Consider the following 25,786-nt stretch of genomic DNA (forward strand, 5'->3'; position numbering starts at 1 on the left):
CAATACATGTAAATGTATAATATGTAATATTTCGTTCTGTCACTGGAAGTTTGGTGTAGTTTTGCCGATATACAGTCTCAATCAAGTTTCTTTCACTTAGTCACTTCAATAACGATCTGATGTTCATGTCATGTTTGCAAAAGGAATAACGATAAAATGGACTTCAATCGAATAACAATTTATTAATGTTATATCAAATAACCGTTTAAACTTAACACAGATTATATGTAAAACGTAACAGAACCATTACCTTATATTGAACATATAAAATACTGTTTGATAGGCCTACTTACGTTTTACTGACAACCTCGCCATTTCCATGCGTATTAGCACAGGAAGTTGGTACTGCGCATGTGCGTATAAAATGTTACTGTTACTGAGTTGGCGTTTTATCCGATTTAATAGACAGCGCTGACCGTTACAGTCGTACTCTGAACACCTTGGCAGTAATTACGCTATTGTTTCAGCAGTTTACAGATTTAATAGGCATCGGTGACTGTTTCATTTCTACACCTGTAAAAACATCAGCCGAGTAGATATACTGGTGTGTCAGAGATTAGTTCCGCTTGAGCGAGCGGGTAGATGAGTTGACTATCGTGTGTACTATTATCGGCGACCGCCTTAGGAAATTACCTGATGTAAGTAAAACAGTACTTTTTATCACCGACAGTTGTTGTTATAAGATTCCACCGACAATTTCTTTCATGAATTTATGAAACACTTATAATCGCGTATAATAATCGGTAGAATTCTAGTGCCGATACAAACGGAATTTCGATGTTGAAAAAATGTCGGCGTTTACAACCGATCGTTGTTGGACACAAACATGATACTTCGAGTTATTCGATCATTTTAAGTAGGATTTCTATTGTTGGGACCAAAGTTTCACTTCGTATTATCCGAGTTTTTCGAGTTTTCCGAATCCGAGTTTTCCGAGTTTTTTTTACTAGGATAAAGAGAGAATTCGGCCGGGACTGACGAAGTACTTAAGCGGGGTATTCGAGTTTTCCGAGTTCGAGTTAACGAAGTTCCACTGTACATACAAAATCAAGTCTTGCGGAAGTCAGCTTTCCATGAGTAATATTAGGTTTTCAATTTGTTGTCTCTAAAACTTGATAACATTGGGGGGGGGGGGGGGGGGGGTGATATAAAGAAAAGGGAAATAATATATTAGAACAGAAACAAAGAGATAAGGTTATCATGATCTAATCTGCGATAGATCTATGATCAATCGTTTCAGGCCCCGCCCATCGCGCTTAAGCCCTGCCCCGTTTCTAACGAAAACAATATGGCGTCAAGTTCGCCTTTTAGCGAAACTCTCTAATGAGTCTTCACTAAATCATCATAATGCTGACAGATCGGAATCGCAAAAAAGACAATACTCTGACATTCGCGGAGGTAAAGGTGTTGAATATCAGAAACCATCACGTTAAATGAATTAAACAAAATAATGAATATTGTTTCTACCGTCTTCCAAGTGCACACATCTTCCTATACCAGTGGGGCCTATAGAAACCCATCAACACTGATTTTGTCGAAACGCACATATTGCTATGCATTCTACACAGTAATTCAAAATATGCCGTTAAAGCTTCGGTTTAAGGCCTTTCACAGCAATCCGAATACACCGCTTCGTCAACATACATATCTTACTTTCGCTAGTATGGGCGTGGCCAAACGACTGATTTTGAAAGCTTTTTTTTCTGATTGGTCAGTCCGCTACAGTATTGCACGTCACTAGTGGAGGGCACATAGTACTTACCAGCGTACTTGTAGCGATGTAAAAAATGTTGCTAAATGGATTTAACAGTACACGTGTTAGGATGGGGATAATGCGTTGTTTTTCATGGCTATACTGGCGATTAGAACAAGAAATTTGATGTAAACTCTTCGACTTATCGATCTCTTCTTCAAACTTAAGGTGTGGTTTCAAAATGGCATAAGAAGCAAATATGATAGCTTATATGGGATATTGGTAGCCTCCGTAGTCCTACGTTGACAAATAGACACGTATGTACACACCAAAGAATACAGCGCCCTATAATACAATATCAATTATTATATTATATAAATTGTCATTATGATTAAATTAGTAGTATTAATATGATATTTACTTGAAATAAACGTAAACGATAATATCAGAAGAACAATGACATTTGGGTACATGTGGTAGATTTATTTGTAGATTTGCTTCGTGTAATATCATGTAATATATCGTAATTAACGTCCTAATTATAATTGACAGCGATGGTCATGCAGGGATGTGGTCTACACATGTCGGCCGCACTTGTATACGTATTAGGAAAAGAACATGTGTGAATTAGGTTCGGAGTGTTACAGGGTGGTCTGTTATGTCCATTGTCGTTCAACAAGTCAATGGAGGTGACACACATCAAAGCCAAAAAAGAACTTTTTGCACAAATGGTTAAGTGTTGATCTTTGGGCTGGATTAAGTGAAAAAACCCTCTATGCTTGGTTTGGTTTGTTTTTGTTTAACGTCCTTTTAACAGCCAGGGTCATTTAAGGACGTGCCAGGTTTTGGAGGTGGAGGAAAGCCGGAGTACCCGAGAAAAACCACCGGCCTACATTCAGTACCTGGCAACTGCCCAACGTAGGTTTCGAACTCGCAACCCAGTGGTGGAGGGCTAGTGTTAAAGTGTCGGGACACCTTAACCACTCGGCCACCGCGACCCCCCTCTATGCACTAAATTATAATTTTGAATGGACTGAATATGAAAGACATTCAAAATGTTATATGCTCGCAAAAATTGTCTTTATTTTCGCAAAATTCTTAAAAATACATATCAGCGGTATACTTCCTAATTTAGTATGTTTGTATTAAGTCTAATATTCAGACTACGTTTCAGGAAAACAGTTTTTACCTGTTTTGTAACAAATGCGTTCTTAGTTTAGTAATTGAGTTACGTAATTAGTTAATTAGGCCAGTGCATCATCGATTAATTTGGGTTAAATGTATAGCCGTTGGATCCATGATTGATGGCACAAAGCAATGTATCGGTGAATGGTCTCTAATTTTAAAAAATCTTTAGACAGACTCAAATTTGAAAATCAACATTGCTGAAATAAAACATCTTTCGTCAAAATATCAGCTAGGAAAGTTGATTTTGAAATAAAAATAATAATAAATGAATGAATACATTGATAAAATAAATAAATACAATGTAGATATAAATTTCAAGCACAAATAAAAATAAATAAATAAACAAACAAAAATCAAATCAAATCAAGACATAACAACCAAGGATATTCAAACTTCTTTACGAAATGCAAATATCACTCTACATTTCAAATTTAATACTTATCGATTAAAAGGGTAAGAAGAACTTTGGACAAATGTTAAATGTGAGATTTAATAAAAAGATAAAAAAAAAAAAAGCACATGCAACTAGATTTGATCAAGATAAAAACACGGGATTTCCAACTAGAAAATGATCGCAGACATATTATCGTTCTGGCAGACAATTTTATACGTTCTACCTACGTTTTCTCTTCTTTTTCTCTTTTTTTTTTCTTTGCTTCCCTTCTTTAACCGATCAGTTGACTTTTAACCGTGTCTGTGACCTTGAACTTCGAAGGTCAAGGTCAAAGATATACCTACCTTTTGTAGCCAGTCATTCATGCTATAGATGTGCCAATTATCAAGTCTGTATGTGTCAGAGTATTGCAAGAAAACATTTCAAGTGTAATTGTAGAATAATATTTAATTTCGGCAGTTAGATGTTTTCGAAAGTGCTTTTCCTGAGATACCTTTGATGATTTGACATTGAAACATCTTCAAAAGAACGTCTTTTTCATATATGATGAAAATAAACCGTTTTTAACAGAATTTGAAATTTTCGATTTTTTTATCATTTGACCTCCATAACCTTGAATGAAGGCCAAGGTCAATGAAAAGTAATAGAATTTGTCGGCATTTGTACAAGCTATCAATGTACCAAGTGTCAAATCTGTATGTGTAAAGATATAGGAGAAGAGGGAAATTAAGTGCATTTTTGGGACAAATTTGAATTTTGGCGGGATAACGAACATTTGTCAAAGTGCCATTTCTACGTCATTTTTCATCGCAGGACCATACAATTTGCACAGTACACCTTGGTAAATCAAGCACCTTGTAATGCAATTGAAAAACGAACTCATTTTGAATTTTTGACCTTGAATTTACCTCGTGCAACCTTGACCTTGACATATTTTCTGATAACATGTTACAGAGAAAAGTTAGCCCCGACCATGTTTTTTTTAATTAATTATTTGTTTTGGATTATTTGACCTTGAATGAAGGTCAAGGTCAATGAAAAGTAACTTCTTTTGTAGCCACTCTCACGTGCTATAGTTGTGCGAAATATCAGGTCTGTATGTGTATTAATGAAGGAGCTGAAAAAATAAGACATTTTTGCTCAATTTTGGAATTTTGGCGGGGAAAACTTCGAAATTTTCAAAGTGCCTTATCTCCCTCATTTTTTATCCGATGATCAAAACATTTTCACATTCCGTCTCAGTGCATCGCATCACACTCTTTCATTTGCGGTGAAAACAGGACTTTTTTCCGACATTTTCTTTATGCCATGGCGAGGTCATGACCTTGACATATTCTCTGATAAGATGGCATGGAGAAAAGTTAGCTCCGTAAATGATCTATATGACACACTGAACGTGAACGAAATAGAACGATCCTTTATGAAGTTATGGTCGTTCAAAAAACGTTCAAAAAGTTCTATTTATAGATCTGTGACCTTGACCTTTGAACTTATAAACATAAAATTATTACGGGATCATCGGCTTGATGTTCTCTATCATATACTAAGATTTGAACGTTTTATCTGTTTTTGTTTTTGCGAAAAATTGTTCACAAAAAAAGTGTTAATAATAATAAGAAGAAGAAGAAGAAAAAACAAAACGAAAACAATAGGGATTTCCATCGGATAGACTGGTCTTATAGAAGGAGCAGGGACAAAGTGGCATGGTAAAACTCCCCTACCCACGGCCTTTTATGTTTAACGCAGTTATATATGTATCAAGGATAGTAACCCCTCAGAACAACATACCGTCCATTTGTTTTCTTATTGATGTTTTCATACTTATTACGGGACTTGAATTCTACTTTTTATATATTTACGTAAAGGGAGATTATTTCCAAAAGGTGTCGACATGGTGAAATTATCAAGTTACCACAAACTGTATAGATAATGCTATGTAGACTATTGGTAGCCGATCATCAGAAGCAAATACATTGATTTAACTCATGTGGTGACGCTGGGCGTATAACAATGCGTTCGCAAAATAAAGGCTTTGCGGTACGGTACTCTTGAAATCATCGATTCATGAATGTTTTTGCATGATGCCGCTTTATTTAATGGAACGACTTTATTTATCGCCTAGACTGTTTCGATATGACAAAGTGATGTACTTTTTCCAATGGGTACATATTCACTATTCTAGGTTAAAGGGACATTTCTTCGTTTGAATAAAGTGTATGTCGCTAGAATGAAAGTTAATGTGAAATTTGCATTTTCAACAAGTAGCAAAAACTGTAATCTTTCAATTGATACGACAATTTTACTCTCAAGGGAAATCAAAGTATCTTATGATAACAATTCTCAATAAGATCCGAAGTATCACTAATTACCGCAAAGGCAGACGGTATCTGTGAACAAAACGTCATTTTTCTGTACATTTCGGCGTTACTTTCATTACTGGTAGGCACAAAAACTCATATAATCCTCATTCGGGCATAAATTTTTCAATAGAAATTTTGCACCTTTCTGACGTCCGAACGAAGGAATGTCTCTTTAACAATATGACTGGAAAAGAAAACAATATTTGTTTTCATCATGAAGACTATATTTCACTAATATTTAAGACACGGTTAGATTGCATAATTGTAAAAGTCAAAGTAACATGATAGTATTAGTCAAAACTATCTATAGTTCTTTTACGATATTTATAAACTGTTGTTTGACAATATCAATAAACTGCTGTATATAAATGATATACAAAATTGATTTATAAATATTATAGTTTGAACAGCAAGGATGCTACTATAAAAAAAAGTTCAAAAGACGGGTAATACGATTATGTCTTCTTATTGCGCAATCATTATGTTATGCTGTAATTAAAGATCGAAGTATAAAATTGATCTCATCGAATAGATCACCATATATTGATAATTTTGCATGACATGATATTTGAGAAATATCCCTCGTCTTAAAAAGGACGCTTTATTGTCACAATCGAACTCACCATTTTTTTTTACCAGAGATATACTTTTCTCTCATACACATATATGCATCTTCACAAAACAGTGTTTAAATATATAATCATTTCAAATATTGTAAAACCTTCCTTTTTAAATTATTCATGTAGAGAACGTACCAAAAACTTTCGCGAAAGGGACGTAGAAAGCTCATGTATTATACATTGTATAATGGTTATGTTGTTCATTTACAGTAATCATATAATCTTTCGTTGACCAGTGATATTATCTTTTGATGCTATCCTCTTTCTTGTCAATTGCAAATGGAACTGAGATTATCGTGATTTTTTTGTTTGTTTTATTCTTTATCTGTTTGTTTGACTGTTATTTTTCACTAGCCAAAACAAATGGCAGGCCATGTTGTTGCATACTTACACAATGTCATATAAAAACGTTTTACCTAAGCTCATTAGGTGTTTAGGTGACGAAAGTTCTTTGTGTTTAGCGACATACTACCACAGCCAGCTTTGTTGTGGGATAGGCCTTAGCCACATTAAAGTGAATGGGCGGATTGTTGTGTTTTTATCAAAACGTAGATCTAGGAAATACAGCAACACGAAATTGCACCTTGTCGCTGTCAACGGGCGTCTAAATTTGTTTACGTTCAATGCGTTGACATACAGGTGATGGATCAGGTCGCTTAATTAAATTCAGGAAAATATATGGAATGTACCACGATTGTGGTAATAAAATGTTTGCAACCTTATCATTTTCGTATGGAAAAATGATTGTAAATATTGAAAAAATATACACAAAACTAAGGATGAGTAATTGTTTTTTTTTATGGATTGAATTATACAGACATAAAAATCACAAATTTGTTACCTTAACAATGAAATATGAAAATCCCCATCTACAAACAAGTAATGAACAGTTAAATTATTTTTCAAAGAACAAAGGGAAAAAAACAACAAACGATAACAGGAAATATTCTTTAGACCAATCAATTAACAGTTTACACAAAGTGTCATGGCTATCATACAAAGATGTTGTCGGGACTCCGGGCTGATGGGAAACGTTTGTCTATATATAAATCAAACGAAAAATTCACCAACAGTCATCTCATAAGGCCGCCATCAAGGAGGACACGTATTTTTATACGGACATGGTAAGTCTTGTCACTGGCATTAACTACTTTTATGAATCAAGATATATTTTATAGAACATAATGTGATCAACTGAAATGGGAATATTAATGAAACATTTTCATATGATATATAATCCAAAAAGAGAGAAAATATTTAATATGTTGAAATATCTACATAGATTTGAAGAAAACATATGCATTTTGTTCTAAAATCTTATTTTAAGATAATATGTATTTAATTTGAAATATTACTGAAGCACACAAAAAAAAAGACAGAATGCGAAAAATTATTGTGTGTGTGTTTTATGTCCTAACGCAAATCAATTAAGCTAATGTAGAAAGCAGGTGTCCGGGTTTCATATTAAAAGCGGTTATATTGTTGTGTCATTAATGGCCGCTAGGACATATTTTTACGTCAATAAATTTGATTTGGACAAAATGCAATGCCAGTTCATCTTAACTGAAAACTTTTGTTAACGGCGTTCTCAATTAATTTGCTATATAGTAATAAAAATACACTTTTAGTCAGTGTAGCGTACAAGGAAAATTCTTGTTAATTATAACAATACAGAAGCATATTTCATAACTCCATAACATGCATATGCATATTATTATAACCTCATTGTAAGAATGCAATTGATAGAAAACGTTAAAAAATGATTCTGTTTTCATGAAAAGAAAACCATACTCAATGACTTAACATATTTAATAGATATGGTTTATAGGACTATCTATTGATGAAATTCGTTGAAGAACACTGTTAAAACACACTTTTATATCAATACGGATTTCAGTAATGCTTATGAAATTGAATTCTTGTATGCTTACATTTATTTCCTAATGTTATAAGAAGTTAACACATTGATTTTTTTTTTGGGGGGGGGGGGGGGGATTACATGACTAAGTAAGTTTGACAACAAGAAGTTTTATGCTTGTCATGTGTAATTAGCAATCGATTGTCTTTTTCAGGGACTATTGTAAAATTAATTATAATATAAGGTAAGGTACGTCTAGTTTTGTTGTCAGTTCCTATTGCAATCTTGCCAGCCCGTGTTGTCTGTGTTGCGGGCCGTATTTTTATTTTATTTTATTTCATTTTTTTTGGATAGTTTCTATTTTGACCCTGCCAACTGTCTGTTGTCTGTCGTAGGGCATAGTGGTTTTTTGTTGTCAGTTCCTAGTTCCTATTGCAATCTTGTCAACTGTTTGTTGTCTGTGTCGTAGGACATAGTGGTTTTGTTTTTTAGTTCCTATTTCTACCTTGCCAACTGTTGTCTATTTTGTAGGACGTATATTTTTGTGTTTAGTTCCTATGTTATCACGACTCATATTGAAGTTGTTTTTTTCTATTTCAGATGCACGTTCGCCAGAACGTGTGGCTGCTAGCTACAGCGGCCGTATTTGCTGCTGTTGTAACATCTGTCTATGGATTCATTGAACCGATCCCAATGCCGGAAAACCTTGACGAATGCTACCAGTTCCGTACACGAAACCTCAGTATCACAGCTGTGCCTTCACAGGACATAAACATGTTTTGTATAACGCGATTCCTGTACTCCACAACTCACCTTCGTCCACAACGTCCTATTTCCAACGAGACTATTTCGTACGCACAGGAATTATTTCGTCAACTTCTCGCTCAGTACAGTCCGGAGGAGAATGGACATCGAGTGAAGAGGCAATTCAACAATGTCAGACAAGAGGTTCGCACTCTGACAAGACCCCAATGGAATCTTTTCACCAGCAGAATCAACAACCTGAAAAATACACCGGTAAACTTTTGACCTGCATTATTTTTATATCGCATACATTTAAGTTAGGGAAATTACTCTTGAACTCGTATAATGCACCTTCATTCGTGTACAACAAGTTTTCGTGTTTTTATACCTCTTTATTCTACCAAGTCATCCACTCTAAACTCCTCCTTTAACCACCAAGGCGCCCACTATAAATTCCCTGTCTTTTATCCACATGTCGTCTATTATAAATTACTAGCTTTACAACCATGTCGCCCGAACATTAAAGCCTTTTTCTACACTCACGTAGCCAACTTTAAATTCCTTATTGCACCACCAAGTCGCCCGGCAATAAATTCCATGTTGTCAGAAGGAGACGTTTAATATCATTTCATTGTACAAATAAGAATCAGACTATTAATTTCATCTTGCATAACCAAGTCGCCAGCTATCAATTCCATCATCCTAACAACCGAGACGCAAACTACGAATTATTTCTTGTATTACAAGTCCCCGACATTGAATTCCTCATTGTACCTCCACGTCGACCACTATGAATATATTCTTCTGCCACCAAGCATCCCCCCGACTATAAATTACAATTTGTACACCATGTCACCAACTATCAATTCCTTTTTGTACACCAAGTCGTCCACTATAAATTCCTTTTTGTACACCAAGTCGTCCACTATAAATTCCTTTTCGTACACCAAGTCGTCCACTATAAATTCCTTTTTGTACACCAAGTCGTCCACTTTAAATCCCTCTTTGTACCATCAAGTCCGTCCCCTCAGAATTCAATCTTATAACACCAAGTCCCCCACTATAAATATCTTCATTAATTAATGACATATTGCGTGCTGTAAAGATATATTTTTACCTTCTTTATTTAGGTAGGGAACGGACTGAATCGCTATGATTCCATAGCAGAAATCCACCGACTCGTCGTGGCTTCGGCGCACAACGGTCCTAACTTTTTGGGTTGGCACAGAATATACCTGTTGCTGTGAGTATATGGCCAGGAATGCGTCCTAATGATTGTTATGGGTAAAACAATGATGAAATTGATCCTCATTTTCAACAGTTAGATCAGAGTCTGAGAAACCATATCATATATTGCATTACATCAGACATATACCTGTTACTCTAGAAAATTAATTACATTTGGCAATAAGTTTTTGGAAACTATTTGTTCTCGGGCTTATTGCAATGTTTGCATTTGTTATTTACGACAAGTTTTGTTCGTTCCTCAACTTATCATCGCATTTATCTATTTATATTTAGTGATGCGTTAAAATGTGGGCGGGGCCAAATAAATACTTCAACGGTGAAACAAACACGCATTAGAACAAATAACGCAGATCAGTGTTAGTGTGGTGGTTCTTTGGATAATAGAAAACGATTCATAATCGTTTATTGTTATTTTTATCATTACTTTTGTTATCATTATTCCCATTTTTAAATTATTACTTAAAAATAATATTAAAAAGAGATTTAAAAGCGGTCACCTGATCTCAAAGATCCGTTAAGTAAAGATTGGCAATTATATAGATTTAAGCATGCTGGGTAGTTTTAACACAATATCCTTAGGCCGTTTGAACTCAAAACCTCTGCTTATTCTTTCAGACTTCAAATTGCGTTGGGTGGTGTTCCTATACCCTACTGGGACAGTCGACTTGACTTCCGTATGGTCGAACCAACTGACTCCGTTCTTTGGACTGCTGAATTCTTCGGAAACGGGTTTGGAGCTGTAACTGAAGGTGCCTTTGGAAATTGGCAAACTCCTGGAGGTTCTGCTCTGATCCGAAATATCGGAAACGACGGAACCCTTGTAAATGATGATGGCTTCAACGCAGTGTTGACGAGAAATTTCCACCGGGATATTGTGGAGCCCAGCAATAACCCCATGTTCAGCTTAGAAGGTCACCATAATGGACCCCATGTTTGGGTAGATGGTCAGCTATCTGCCCCTGCCACGGCTGCTCAAGATCCTGTTTTCTTCATGCACCATTCCTTCATTGACTACTTCTGGAGTCTCTTTAGAAGGAGACAGAGATCACTGGGTATCAATCCGGCGTTCGATTACCCGCCAACTGGTAACCCTTTACAACAACCGTTTGCCCAAATGATACCGTTTAATTTGCGTAATATTCATGGATACAGTGAATATTTCGCTGGTAGAACCGTGTATGCACCATCTCCGACGTGTCCAGATTGTGGGGGTAGTTCCTATCTCGAATGTGTGTCAGGCTCGTGTAGATCTCGTGTAGGTGTTACTCCAGGAGGGGGTGGAGGTATGGCAATGGCCGCCAGTTTCGCAGGAAGGGGCGCAATGGGTGGGATGGCTCGAGCAAGCGTTGGCGGTCCTGAACGTGCCCAGGCTACAGTGAGGGCAACTGGAGCTCTCAACATTGGTGGAAGATTCCGTTCTCCTTTCCGAGACCCCAGGACACGAATGGATACCTTACCCAATGCTCCAGAAAACCGCATCAGAAGAAGTGTGCCGACAGCTAATGACACTGCAACCAGTTCCAATGCAAACATGGACACTTCTCAAATAAACCGGCCATATCAGAACACATTTGTACTGAACGGAGAAGCTAATCCAAGTCTTTGGGCTTTTGTCCCCATTAGAATTATATTCGAGAGGCCTCCCGATGCCAAATTCGAATCCTATTTGATTCGAGACGGCAAATTAGTAAAGAGCTCTGATATGTTCTCAATTAAGAATCATACAGGTTTCACCCTCGAGATCAGGAAAAAGATGCCAGCGACCTACAAGAAATGTCATGTTTCCGGTTCCGGTGCTTCAAAAGTGTACGTCCAGACCGACGGTATTGACTATTCCGGCAGGTACAAGGACTACGCAGTAGTAGATGAGAGACTACCTATCTCGTCATCTATGACGTATGTTGGGGTAAAAAATCCTACTGAAGGGGCAGCACAGTTCTACATGACCGCGTACGACTCTTGCGGACGTGTTTGTAGACCGCAATGTCTCATTAACGGAAACTACCAGCCATGCTCAGGCGCTTTCCGCATAACGTCCTCATTTCCAAAGATGTATGGAATAACCTTTGAGGATGCGGTCAAGGGAATCTGGAAGAAAGGTGAAGGTCTAAATGTTGAATCAAATGGAGCTGGAATACCTGTTACTTTCCTTTGTGAAATCCAATATTCCTGGCCCTGGACACAGGAAACAAGTCAGTTCTAGATCCGGATTTTCCTCCCATTGCACTTGTCGCCTGAAACATTTTAGAACTTCTGCTAATATGTCAAAGTCGTCTTTTGTTTTACAAAATGCACCATAGATGAACTTTATGGGGAAATATCTTTACAACCGAAATCTTGAATAATTGAAATTCCTATTTTTTCATACTTTTGTTTGTTTTATATAAATAAACATAATAAAATTGATTGACAAATTGTAAATTTGTATTAAGATTGTTTATTTTGATATACAACTTGTCGTCAAATTACTTGACATTTAAACATCTTATTTCCGCATTATGTATATATATTATGATGTATCAGTTTTCTTACCTAATATGTGATATTAAAAAATATAATATTTAAAACGGTAATTTATTTTCATCAAGCTTAAATAATTCCTCTGCTTCTATTTTATGGGAAATGCAACATGCTTTAACCATTAAACAATGCTCTTAAAACACCAAACAAACATAAAATCAATGAAAAACTAATGCATCCTTATCGATTGGCATATATATATTTTTACACTTGTAGTTAGTTAAAGCTTATACCATTATCTAAGGTTCATAAACACATGTTTTTAACAAACATCAACTATCTAAAAAAAAACACACACACACACACAAAAAAAACCAAACAGTGTTGATAATATCATAGATACAGCTGGGAATATAGACAAGTCTCGTTAAATGTCATTCCCTAACCTGTCAACCAGCTAGATACAGTGAAACACAAACTGCCAGTTATTATGACACCAAGGAATCAATTTCATGATTAGAAACTGATTAGGTCTAACATAGATAATAAGTATAGCGATTTATTTTGGGTTCAGATATTTTTGACAACAAATATGGAGAAAAATGTATATATTACCTATATATGTTATCATAAATAAACAGTATAACGAATTTGTTTGGGTTCAAATATCATGAGCAACAAGTATGCAGGAAAATTGACTTTACATAACATATAACATATATATCTTTATTGCTTTGTACAACCTCCCTTTCCATATCTAACATACCTTGTAGGTTAACATTTTGCTGAAATGAGCAAAATTCCTAGATTTGAACACTGATGTCCCTTCGCTTCGCATCACTTACAAGTGAAATAATGATACAGTCTTTATTCATTATTCGTCAAAATATGCAGTATCTATTACTTCTTTGATATTAAATGTACGATTTATGTCCTTTATACATTGATTACAAAATAAAAAAAATGGAACCAAGATATACAAATAATAGCAGGAATGTGGCCCCCTTACTGTATTCGTATTAATTAAATACGTCTCAAAAAGAGCTCTTTTCCCACAAAGATCCATTGACAATTTACTAGATAGAACAGATTAGCTTAACATTTTATTGAAACTAGAGTGTAAATCTTGAATGGATATTTTAAAGTGATATAACGCTATTTTGTTAGTAGATCATCAAGAGTTCTATTATAAATACGTTGTTGTAGCTATTTTACCTGGCGATGTATTAAGTTATTGTCGAAACACATTGTTCGCCTTTTCTATACTTATATACTGCAACATCCATTAGTAAAAAATGGATGACAAGTATTTTTTATATATATTTAAAAGTGTCTCCTAAGGTATCCGTTTATATATTTAAAAGTGTCTTCTAATGTATATGTTTACTTATTTACAAGTGTCTGTCTCCTAATGTATCCTAAGGTATATGTTGATATATTTAAAAATGTCGCCTAAGGTAGTAATCTATTCTCTCGGTATTTACAAACAAAGTAAGTCAGCCTGTTAAACTGAACTTCGTGACAGTATAAACAGACGTGAATCGGGCGACTTAAACATCATATAGAGTTTCAGAGGTGTGTCAAAAATAGGGATACCTGGCCAGGAGTGTTAGAGGTGAAGACATTTCAGGGGAATCTTGTGTAACATTAGGAATCCTTCTTTAAAAGTGACATGTAACAGCGAAGTGCTGACTAAAGAAATCCATGTCACTGATAAGTTCCTAAGTGCTGTAACCTCCGGTTTTTAACTGACAATGCTTTGCTTCCCTGTGTGTTACATGTAACAGCCTCGTAACCTTCAAAAGATAGTTTTGCTTTATTGTGACATTGATTTATTTTAGAATCAAACGGGGATTTCTTTTGTAATTTGATATAAGGTATTGATGTTCACTACATACATAGTATGTTCATTGTAAAAAAAATGACAGGCCTATACTCTTACAGACCTTGTTGTGACTCGTTTATACAGTTTGTATTTTTCCTCAGGTGTAACGTATCGAAAAAATAAAAATTCTTACAAATCTACAAACAAAACGAGAACACGACAAGAGTTGTTCCAGAAATGTTATCTGCGACACAATCGCATTGATGTCTTTCAAAAAACAAGAGAAATATGTCTGACATAAAAACTATAAAACACATTTGACCTTTAACCATGCCAATTCTTCGAATCCAGCTCTTTAAATCGTGTATTGTAACTAGCGTCGTAAATCTGCGTTTGGCACAATAGTCGCCTCTCAAGCGAGATGAGGATTGAGGTTAGCTGTTTTTGAGCATGTGAACATGTCAGTAGGGATACACAACAGGAACAGGAACAAATTATTACGTATGCGTTCATATTTTTTCTTCTTTTGTGATAACTGCCAGATCCAAGAATGATTTCAAACTGTTGCTTTCAAAATTACCATACGGAATGAATATTTGCCTTTCAAAAATGATGACAAATCGATTCTTTTCATAACAAAAAGCATTTTTTATGGTTATTCATCACTTTATAGTATATGACAGCTTGTTGAACTGTTATGACGCGTTTTCATTTAACAAAGGTATTATTTTGAATATTTTTCGAAAGTGATGTAATTTGAGAATTTATTGGATATAACAATAATTATACCATGTTAAAACGGATAAAAACCATTTACCCTTTCTTTAATATCTTTAATGTTCCTTTCTAAATTTCCCCACCGTTTCGCCCTAGCATAATACGAGGAAACAACTGCATGATAATGTTTATGTTCAGTTTTGGCATTTACTCTTCCTGTTATTAAATCTATATACTTTTTTGTTGTAGTCATTATACGGATTATGCTAGTGTTTCACATCGAAATTATAATGCAAAGTGATATATTACGTTTATTTATTCTGTACTTCAAATACACTTGTATCATTGATCAATGGAAGACAACTCTAACTAATAACATATTAATTTCCAGTTCATGCGAGATATTATGAATCAATTTTTTTCTAGTTTTATGAGTCTTTACGAGAAAAAATAAAACTAGTAGGCGAGTTTGATAAAATGTCATAGAAAATGAAAATTTTAAGATTGTTTTTTTTTGTTATATAACTCATAACATTACATTTCTAAAGGTTTAAGAATGAAATTGTGGAGGACATAATCAAGTGTAGCGATATTTCCAGTTATGATGTCACAATCGATTTCTCATTGGCACTGCGAATGAAAAACGACCCAGGGTATATCGCACTAGCTTTATAAGCAAAAAAATTACATTAGATAATTCACTGGATAATGGGCTGATCATACATTAATGATAGATTAGTTATTAAATCTAATAAATATTTCCAAAGTTTGAACACGAACACACAATTAAAACGGTACTGTTAATGAATTATTATTGTTAAACTTATCATTTAGATTTGCCGAATAGAGAAAAAAAGCAGTTCGGATGATCAGTATTATATTTCTTTCGGTATAAACATTTTATTCCCCCAGCATGAAATATCCTAGATGTGTGTATACAATTATGGCAAAGCATCTCCCCGAACAATAGTGTTGTCCTCACGCAGGAGGGCTCTCATACTGTATTTGCAAATATAACTTATATGTCTATAATATTCATAACGGTATAGTCATTTTTGGAGATATCTTATCATAAAGATTAACGGGTAGCAATATCTGGAAAATTTTAATTGAACAATCAAAGTGTAGTAATTTATTAAATTGTCAAATTTTCAAATCATTGATAGGTCAAAAAATGAAATTAAATGTTAATCTTACCTTCAGTTTCATTCCTGCATGGAGAGTAAAATATTTGTAAAGAAAAGACATTACATTACAAAAATACAACAGGAATAAAATTAATAAAAAGACATTATAAACACAAAAAAAGAGGACGAGAAAAAGGAGAACAATTAAATGATAGTAATAACCATACAAGCATACACCGTCTCTTACACATAAAGGTACAGGTACTATGCACACCATAAGTCAATTGGCATATTAAAGATGATCAGTATTTGTGTATTATCTCCCTAATTTATCAATATTCTGTCTTATTGAGTAAACTCAACTAGATTCCAGTTATTTTCTGTTTCATTTATAGTGTACGTGTTGATACTGCGTCATCACGAAATTGATTACTGCGCCCCGGTGAATCCTGGTTCGAAACCTTAGCAACCTAAGAAATAGCTTAATTGCTTATTGTTCGAGTTCCTGAAATAAGCATATACATATTAAATACAAAATGAATATGAAATGAAAAAAAAACTAAAACTTGTGTCCATGGTTTTTATACGTAAAGGAGGCGATTTAAAATGTAACATAGACTAGCCACCTATCTCTCGAATATTAGAATTATGATTTAAATTGAGGCTTATGATATTGGTCTGGAGGACTAGAGGGAGTGGGTTAATCTAGTATTAGAATGTAGTGGAGCAATTATAAAAACAAACAAAAAAAACTTAGGGCTGGTGGCCAGTCTAAATATAACGTTGTAATGACATAACTATTGTCATTCAATTGAAGGACGGCAAACTTTCAAATCACCGATATTTGCTTTATCCTGTAGGTCACGCAAGCTCCCTAAGGATAGGGACATCGGTTCAGTCGCACTAAATTCATTCCCATGCAAATGATAACATAATAGAGATACATCCCAACCCCATCTGCATTTAAAAATTCGTCAAGGCCCAACATAATTTTTCTTGGAATTTACTTCTAGATTTCCACATTTTTGCTTCCTTGTGTTACGGACGAGCCGCAGAAAAACGCTAATGATGTATGAGGCACTTTCAGATACATGATAAATTTACAGGCATCTAGTGAAGTCAAATCTAAAAGAGCTCTATCAATCTGTGTTTTTGTACAAACGGCACTGAGGTCGGTAAAGCACTGTATCATACTGAAATGTTTTTATATCAATATTGCGGTGCTGTTATGCATATTTTATTTTATATCTCTTTAGAGGGAAAATATTCAAATCATTTTTTGTGCTGGATAGCCATGATATTATTGCTTAAGCCGATAAAAGACAGAACTAGCGATGTTTACTAAAATACTAGATATATAACACTCGTCTGTGAGATATCTTATAATATGTGCCCTGCAGGTAGGAGGTTAGAATTACACCCTAATGCCCTCATTGCATGATCGCAAAAAGCCCGACTGAATTTGAGATCTTTTCTATTCTTTCTAAAACATCATTATTCCCCCTTATATCTCCATTGACACTGCCTGACTTGTGGCATTAGTTGAGTGTGAGCGTTCGCCCCAGTTTTGGATTAGTTCCCCTCATATATAAAAATGGTTGTTACTACTCCTACTTAAGGTCATATAAATAGTAAATTATCAGACAAACATTTCGGTATATAACATGACTAGTGTTGTTGGTCGGTCGCCATTATGCCAATTGAGATCTCTTATTTTTGAAGCACTAGTACTATTTCTTTGAAGCCCGTTCCGGCCGTAATCTTGGAGGAAAGAACGAATCATTAATATCTATATTTATAGCTGCAAAACCAGATGACAGCCCAGTTTACTTTAATTTAGATATTATTTACTCTTCTAAAAGGGTATCACGTATTTGAATTGATAAACGTGAATCTTTTATATTTTTTTTTCAAAATTAGTAGTTATAAACTTTACCTTTATACAACACTCAAAAGATCCAAAGATAACCTAAAGTTCTTAGAAATTCAACTATCTGAACAGACTGTTGAACATTTAATTGTAATAAAACAATCGATATTATTAAAAGAACTTTCAAAAACTGACAGCCTGCGAAGTGTTAACTGCAAATGGTCAGTTATAGGCTACAAGGCGCCATAAGATTCTCTCATGTTTATCTTTTATCAATATCGGAGAATACCGATCAGGACAATGACGTAATATAATTGTTCTCTTTTTATTCTAATTACCTTCCGTCAGTCGTCGTTCGTCGTGCGTCGTCTGTCCGTAGACAATTTACATTTGACAGGAAGCTTCTATGGCTTAAGGTGAACTTAAATTGTGAATGATATGGTCCCCACCCCACTGGGGTCTCACGTTTGCCCCTGGGGAGGGGGTAAACTTTAGAATAGTTTATATAGGGAAATCACATTTTGGCTATCATTTGTTGGATTTGTATTGGAATTAATTCTTATTTAGTTAATATTATCAGCATGGGATGACAAATTGATGGTATGCACATGTTTGCCCTGACTAACTCCCAGGGGCTGATAGGCGGGACTAAAAAGGGTTAAATTGACCGAAATTTCTAAATTTTCTCCTCAAGACCAAAATAAGGTAGAATCAAATACTCTTCATAGATGGAAGGGTCTTAATGTGCTTTACCAAAATTGTGAAGTTCATGACCCTGTTACGGAGGTAAACTTTACTATAGTTTATATAGGGAAATAACATTTTTGACTCATTTGTTTGATTCCTATTGGAATTCATTCTAACTTGTTTAACATTATCAGCATGGAATGACAGCTTAGTGATATGCACATGTTGACCTTGTCTGACCCGTTGAACTGATGGGTGGGGCAAAAAAGGGTTAATTGAATTAACTGAAATATTTTAAATCCCAGGTGACCGTTTAGACCAATGGGCTTCTTGTTTTATTATGCAGATTATCAGCAATGTTGTGTTTGTCCTCGGACTCTTTGCAGTTCAATCTCCATCAGTTGTTCCAAGGTCTGTGTTGAAACAGAAGACGATTAATCTTCTGTAGCACCTGGTCTGATTATTCTTGTACTTTTTCAGTCTTTGTTACAAATTTATATTTTTTGTTTATATTTTACCCCCGTATTATGTCGGTATTCTTTGTTATTTTTGAAAGCAGGAGACGGGGAGCAAACTACTGATTTATCCGCAAATTTATCATTAAAAAAACTCTTAGTGGTGTTTTAAAATTTATTTTCACGGTAGAAAGTATCTTATAAATATTGAGTTATTTTCCTTATCAATTGTATTCAGTAATAACGCCCATTGCATAACCGGAAAATAAAGCAGTGGGCGTTTATATAACTTAAACTTCGCATAAGAAAGCAGCGGTTAAATGATTAAATGACGCCACTAAAGGTCCTCACAGGGCTCATTTGCATGTGTTCATATAGGTTTTAATGAACGGCAATATTGCACGGCAGATGGTATACATAAAAATTGTTATCAAATACAATTTTCTTATTTTATCTTATTTATTTTTATTCAGTTTAATTCGGAATAAATGGCAAACCTTTCAAAAGATATATATGTTACAATCAGTATGCGAAAAAGTGTAATTGACATACATCCCATCACTTATTTCGTAATAGGTGAGACGATTGATGAGTTAATTATATATGACAGTATGGTAATTTCGGGAAAGTATAAAAACATTTTCGAGCTTTTACATGATGCTTACTATTGCAACGAAATCGAACCCGGTCGAAATCATGGTATGTATTATACGTTTGCATGCAGAATATGTCTGCTTTTTTCGTAAAGACTTCATCAGAGCATCTTCTAGAATCTAATTTCTAGATTTTATGAAATTTTTCGTTCTGTAGTTTATTTCTATATAAATATATATTTACAATTAAGATCAATTTGGACAGCTTTTTTGTTTTATTTATTGCTTTGTATCTTAACAAAGAATGGCGGTAAACATGAAAGTTAATACAAAATTCAATACATTTTCAATAAATCATTAATTGTATTAGTGTTCTTTCAACGTTAAATGTATTAGCAGAAATAGCCATGCTGTGATTTAACAAGTTCATACTTTTTGGTTCTTAAAGTTCACAATGTAATAGGCTCTGTGCAATTTTCATTAGAATAATTAGATTGAGCTATATTGCCGACACTCTCAATCAAACGTAAGATTAATTTATATACCGCCATTATGTGACATTTGATATATGATTTATTATACAGGCGGAAACACGTTATGTAGCAGGTTTGATTTCAACTTGTTTGCTAACGTGTCTTTACGCCATTACCGGTGTGATAGGATTAGTAGAGGAGATTCCAATGCCTTCAGAGTTAGAGGAATGTTATAAGTTCCGAACCCAGAACATCAGCATCACTGACTTTGTTTCAGAGGATATCAACATGTTCTGTATAACACAGTTCCTCTATTCCACAACACATCTTCGTCCTCAGTATAAAGTTGCCAACGAATCTATACTATATGCGCAGGAGCTCATGCGTCAGGTATTTGGAGAAAGTTACGGGCAAAACAATGCAAGAAGACGCCACAAGCGGCAGATTAGATTATTTCCTGCAGCAGGACGACAGATAATCAGGCAACCATTTGAAGCTAGAGTGGGACCCGATTTTATACCCGGATTAGGACGGATTCAAGGATTAGGACAGATACCAGGACAAGGACGGATTCCAGGATTAGGACAGATACCAGGACAAGGACGCATTCCAGGATTAGGACAGGTACCAGGACAAGGACGCATTCCAGGATTAGGACAGGTACCAGGACAAGGACGGATTCCAGGATTAGGACAGATACCGGGACAAGGACCGCCGATCCTCCCACGTCGCCCTGGAAGAAGATGGGTCCGACGGGAGGTTAGATCTCTAAGCCGGAGGGAATGGGTCGAATTCGTTAACCGGATAAATCAGCTGAAAAGAACACCGGTAATGGTTATTTCTCTGATGAAGACTAAGGTAGTAATCACTGCAATAATGAATGTCATAATTGATGTGATAATGAATGCATTATGTAATAATAATGTAATATTCAATGTAATAATAATGTAATTAATGTAATAATTAATGTAATATTCAATGTAATAATCAATATTAAATTATGTAATAATTAATGTAATAAATGATGTAATAATCAATGTCATCATAAATGTATAATTTAATTATTAATGTTATAAATAATGTGAATATGTTATAATCAATGCATTGGCCATATATCAGTTGCTAAATCATATATTTATGAATCAAATATAATTTGATTATAAGTTTATGACACACCGTCATTCACAGATACTGTAACATTTTTCATCTTCACATTAATACGGCAGTTTTACTCTCAAGAGAAATTAAAGTGCTTCAGGTATTAATCCTAAAAATCCTCGATTCCACCCGAAGTTTCGCTAATTACCGCAAAGGCAGACGGTATTTGTGTACCAAACGTCATTTTATGTACATTTCGGCGTTACTTTCATTACCGGTAGACGCAAAAGCTCATATAATCCTCATTCGGGAAATATTTTATCAATTCAAATTTGCACGTTTCTGATGTCCGAACGAAGGAATGTTCCTTTAAGTCTAAGTATACGTATTCCTCCAGTATGTTATACACCTCATCTGAATTTCATATCGTTAACTACAGCAGAATTATAGGACCTGACGTTTATAGACATTTAAGTCCATTTTCAGTCATAAAACACAAATGAATATCAGTCAATTCCAGATCTTTTTTTGTTTCCGGATAACTACCGTCCCTGCTATGATAAATATCTGAGTTTGTAATGCATGGTTAATCTACCACCAATTCAAAACATATCTCGTAATACTTTTCGAGTAAGCAAAAGTTTTTTTTTTTTTTTTTTTTGCAATTAAGCATTGATGTCATTTTTTTTTAAGCTTCATCGGGGTATGAAACAAATTTTGTTTGTTTGTGGAGCTACGCGGATTCATACAGAAGTTTGAAAACAAAATTTGTTTCATACCCCGATGAAACTAAAAAATAATTGACATCAACGCTTATAATTAATTTTTGAAAATGATTTTCTAATTTAAAACATGTTTTATGTACAATTTTACAGGTTTTAAATGCCATTCTTTTTCTCAAATCAATACGCAACGTCAATTATTGTGACGTCACATTTTTCGCGCCATTCTCGGAAATTCTTTCATAGAAGAATGAAAAGAATTTTTCGACCAATCACATTTGAGTATTTACCATGAAAACAAAGAAAAATTAATTATTGATAAATAAAAAAGCAACTAAGATATTTATCTGCATCCAGTATACCACCACTGACTGATAATACCAATTGTATCGAAGGCATTTCAGTGGAATAAAAATATTGGCTCCACCATTAAATGAAAGTTGATAGACAAGATGGTCAAGACAATTGATGTAGTTGCTGTCGGTACCTTTTAGATTGTTTATTAAATAATATATTGTCAAATTACCTGATTACCGACATTAAATGATCGCAACAGACAATACAGTTCTTTTAACCATTCATAACTTCAGTAAATACTGTGTACATAAGGTTTCTAGTTCAACATTTGCATCAATTTAGAGGATATAAATATACGCAATGTATTTTGTCGTTCAATACTAGTTTTTTTATTCTTAAAGGTGGGCCAGTCAAATCGTTATGACGCGCTGGCCGATATCCACGGATTAGTTGTTAGATCTGCTCACAACGGTCCAAACTTTCCTGGATGGCACCGAATGTACCTAGCAATGTAAGTTATATATATACACCGAATTTCAAACCATGAAACAATGATCATTTGACAAGGAACGTGTCATTTATTGAAAATTTAATGTTATGCAATTCGCAAAATATAACTTCTTTATTTTTTTTTTATTCTTTTGTATATCTTTAGCCCCCACATGCATGTTAAATGTAATACTAGTTTTTTCAGTAAATGTTATGCCTCGGATAGGCATTTAAGTATTAAAGTATAAAATATTAATATATTCAATACAGTAAATATTATGTCCACGTTTCATGTATTTTGAATGCTCCGGATTTCATGAAAATGAATTATTTCGTTAGACTTGACTTTATGCCTCTATTTTCTATGTTTATGGTTGTTTTGTTGTTGTTTTTTCATTATTATTATCATTTATTTATTTATTTCAGGTTTGAGCAGGCTATCGGCGTGGCGATTCCGTATTGGGATTGTCGTCTTGACTTTTACATGCGCAGACCAGCCGAATCAATACTCTGGACGGATGCTTACTTTGGATCCGGATTTGGTGCAGTCAGATCAGGACCGTTTGCAAACTGGATAACATCAAGGGGCACCCCTCTGATTCGTAACGTTGGCAGTTCCGGTTCATTGATTACCGACCAGATGATTGGCAATGTTCTATCCCGAATTGACATCAATGCCATCACGGAGCCAAGCGCAGGACCCTTTACACTTGAACGTATTCACAACGCACCTCATGTATATGTCGACGGTCATATGTCTGCCCCATTGACAGCTTCATACGATCCGATATTCTTCCTTCTTCATGCATTTATCGATTTCATTTGGAGTCTTTATCGACAGAGGCAAAGGTTGGCTGGGATCAACCCTGCAACATCATACCCACAGTCACAAGATCGTAATCAGGCCCCAGGGGCCCGTATGGTTCCGTTTAATTATCGTTGCATTGATGGTTATTCAGAATTCCTTGAGAGAAGAGTGATATATGCCCGTCCACCAAGTTGTCCTTACTGTGGCAGAAACGCACAATGTAGACGGGGAAGATGTGTATCAGTCGGAGGAGGAGTTTCAAGGATACCAAGAAGACCAGGGATTTTCGGATCTGTTTTTAGTTCCTCTGCTTCAGGCAACGCTGATACCTCGTCATTTGGCCCGAAGTTCCAATCAGATTTCAACGACCCAAGAAACAATCGCGCAAAACGCGACGCCAGAGCAGTTCGCGATGAACATGCTTCGTATAACGACATTGACACATCTCAAATTAACGTACCGTATCAGAATACATTTGAACTAAATGGAAAAAGTAGCATTGATCTTTGGGCATTCGTACCGGTGAAGATAATTTTTGAGAGACCTCCAGAATTACAATTTAAAGCATATCCTATTCAGAATGGTAACATCTCAAGAGAGCATGACATGTTTACACCATCTACAGATCAAAGACTCAAACAAAAACAGCAGGCAACGTACAAGGATTGTCAAGTTTCCGGTTCCGGCGCTGCCAAGGTTTATGTCCAGACTGATGGTATTGACTATTCCGGAAGGTACAAAGACTATGCCGTAGTGGATGAGCGACTACCAGTGTCGTCTTCCATAACGTATGTCGGTGTCAAAAATCCTACAGATGGCGCTGCCCAGTTGTATATGAGTGCTTATGACTCATGTGGTCGAGTCTGTCGTCCTAAGTGTCTCACCGATAAGGGATACAAACCGTGCTCTGGCGCCTTACGTGTGACGTCATCCTTTCCTAAGATGTATGGCATAACCTATGAAGATGCAATAAAAAGAAATTGGATGAAAAATGGAAAAATATTACCTGAACTACACTCAGTAGAAACTCCAGTCGTTTTCAGTTGTGAAGTTCAAACGACATGGTCATGGAGCTAATTTGATGCTCTATACTTTGTATAATATATTTCAGGAATTGATTATTGCATTTTGTTTTGTCAGACATCCGGACATCTGTTTTAATCTGTTTTTGTGAAATAATAAAATACTGACGAGAAAACATCTGATGCGTACATTATTTATGTAATTTTGTCATAATTTATGTTACGGAAACAAAAAGCGGGTTTTTTTTTTTTTTTTTTTTCTGAAAAGGAAATTAAAAAGGTCATGGAATAGAAGAGATTTTCAATCGATCACAATTCCTAAGTCATTCTTTCTCAATTTATTTAATAAAACTTTATTACCCTGGCGATTGTCAAGATAACGTACGTCTTCTACCCTACGTCATCATTTCATGACAGGATTTAATTAATGTACATTTAACACGAATGAATACAAACAGCTAAACTCATTAATTCGGCATTCACATGTCAAATGTATGATCTTGAACATATGGACAAAAGAAAAAAAATATGATAATTAAACATCAAACATGCCCTTCCATTGTGATTTCTCTTTGCAGAATTTTATGAGGTTTATAGAGAATAAAATAAAAAAAAAAATTAAGACCTTATGGCGGTAGGAAATACATACATTGTATATAGATAAAGTTTGTGTTAGAAACCACGATGTAAAATACAACAACGAGCGGTAACACGTCGTTTTCATTTAAAAAGTGCTGTTCATTGGACTTGAATACTGTTATCTACTTTCTGGTTGCATTGTTAATGATCTATCAAATTTAGCGATTGGTTAAGTTGGTTTATTTTGTTTAACGTCCTATTAACAGCCAGGGTCATTTAAGGACGTGCCAGGTTTAGAGGTGGAGAAACCCGGAGAGAAAACCACCGGCCTATGGTCAGTACCTGGCAACTGCCCCACGTAGGTTTCGAACTCGCAACCCAGAGGTGGAGGGCTAGTGATAACGTGTCGGGACACCTTAACCACTCGACGACCGCGGTCCCGAATTTAACGAACATGGT

At 35.1% G+C, this 25,786-nt stretch overlaps 2 protein-coding genes across 2 annotated transcripts; both read left to right on the top strand.

The window, feature by feature from the left end:
- The first annotated feature begins 7,320 nt into the window (after positions 1-7,320).
- LOC117338037 (tyrosinase-like protein 1) lies at positions 7,321-12,526 on the top strand. Its single transcript, XM_033899196.1, has 4 exons — positions 7,321-7,379; positions 8,714-9,130; positions 9,988-10,100; positions 10,721-12,526. The coding sequence occupies exons 1-4, from the start codon at positions 7,377-7,379 to the stop codon at positions 12,306-12,308; spliced, it is 2,121 nt and encodes a 706-aa protein (XP_033755087.1). The 5' UTR covers positions 7,321-7,376; the 3' UTR covers positions 12,309-12,526.
- Positions 12,527-19,924: 7,398 nt separating this feature from the next.
- Positions 19,925-24,926, top strand: LOC117338035. The gene is made up of 4 exons (XM_033899194.1): positions 19,925-19,945; positions 20,424-21,140; positions 22,831-22,940; positions 23,345-24,926. Exons 1-4 carry the CDS (start codon positions 19,943-19,945, stop codon positions 24,801-24,803), a joined length of 2,289 nt encoding a protein of 762 aa, XP_033755085.1. The 5' UTR covers positions 19,925-19,942; the 3' UTR covers positions 24,804-24,926.
- Positions 24,927-25,786: the final 860 nt, after the last annotated feature.

This window comes from Pecten maximus, chromosome 11, assembly GCF_902652985.1.
Source record: "Pecten maximus chromosome 11, xPecMax1.1, whole genome shotgun sequence".
NCBI classification, from domain to species: Eukaryota; Metazoa; Mollusca; class Bivalvia; order Pectinida; family Pectinidae; genus Pecten; species Pecten maximus.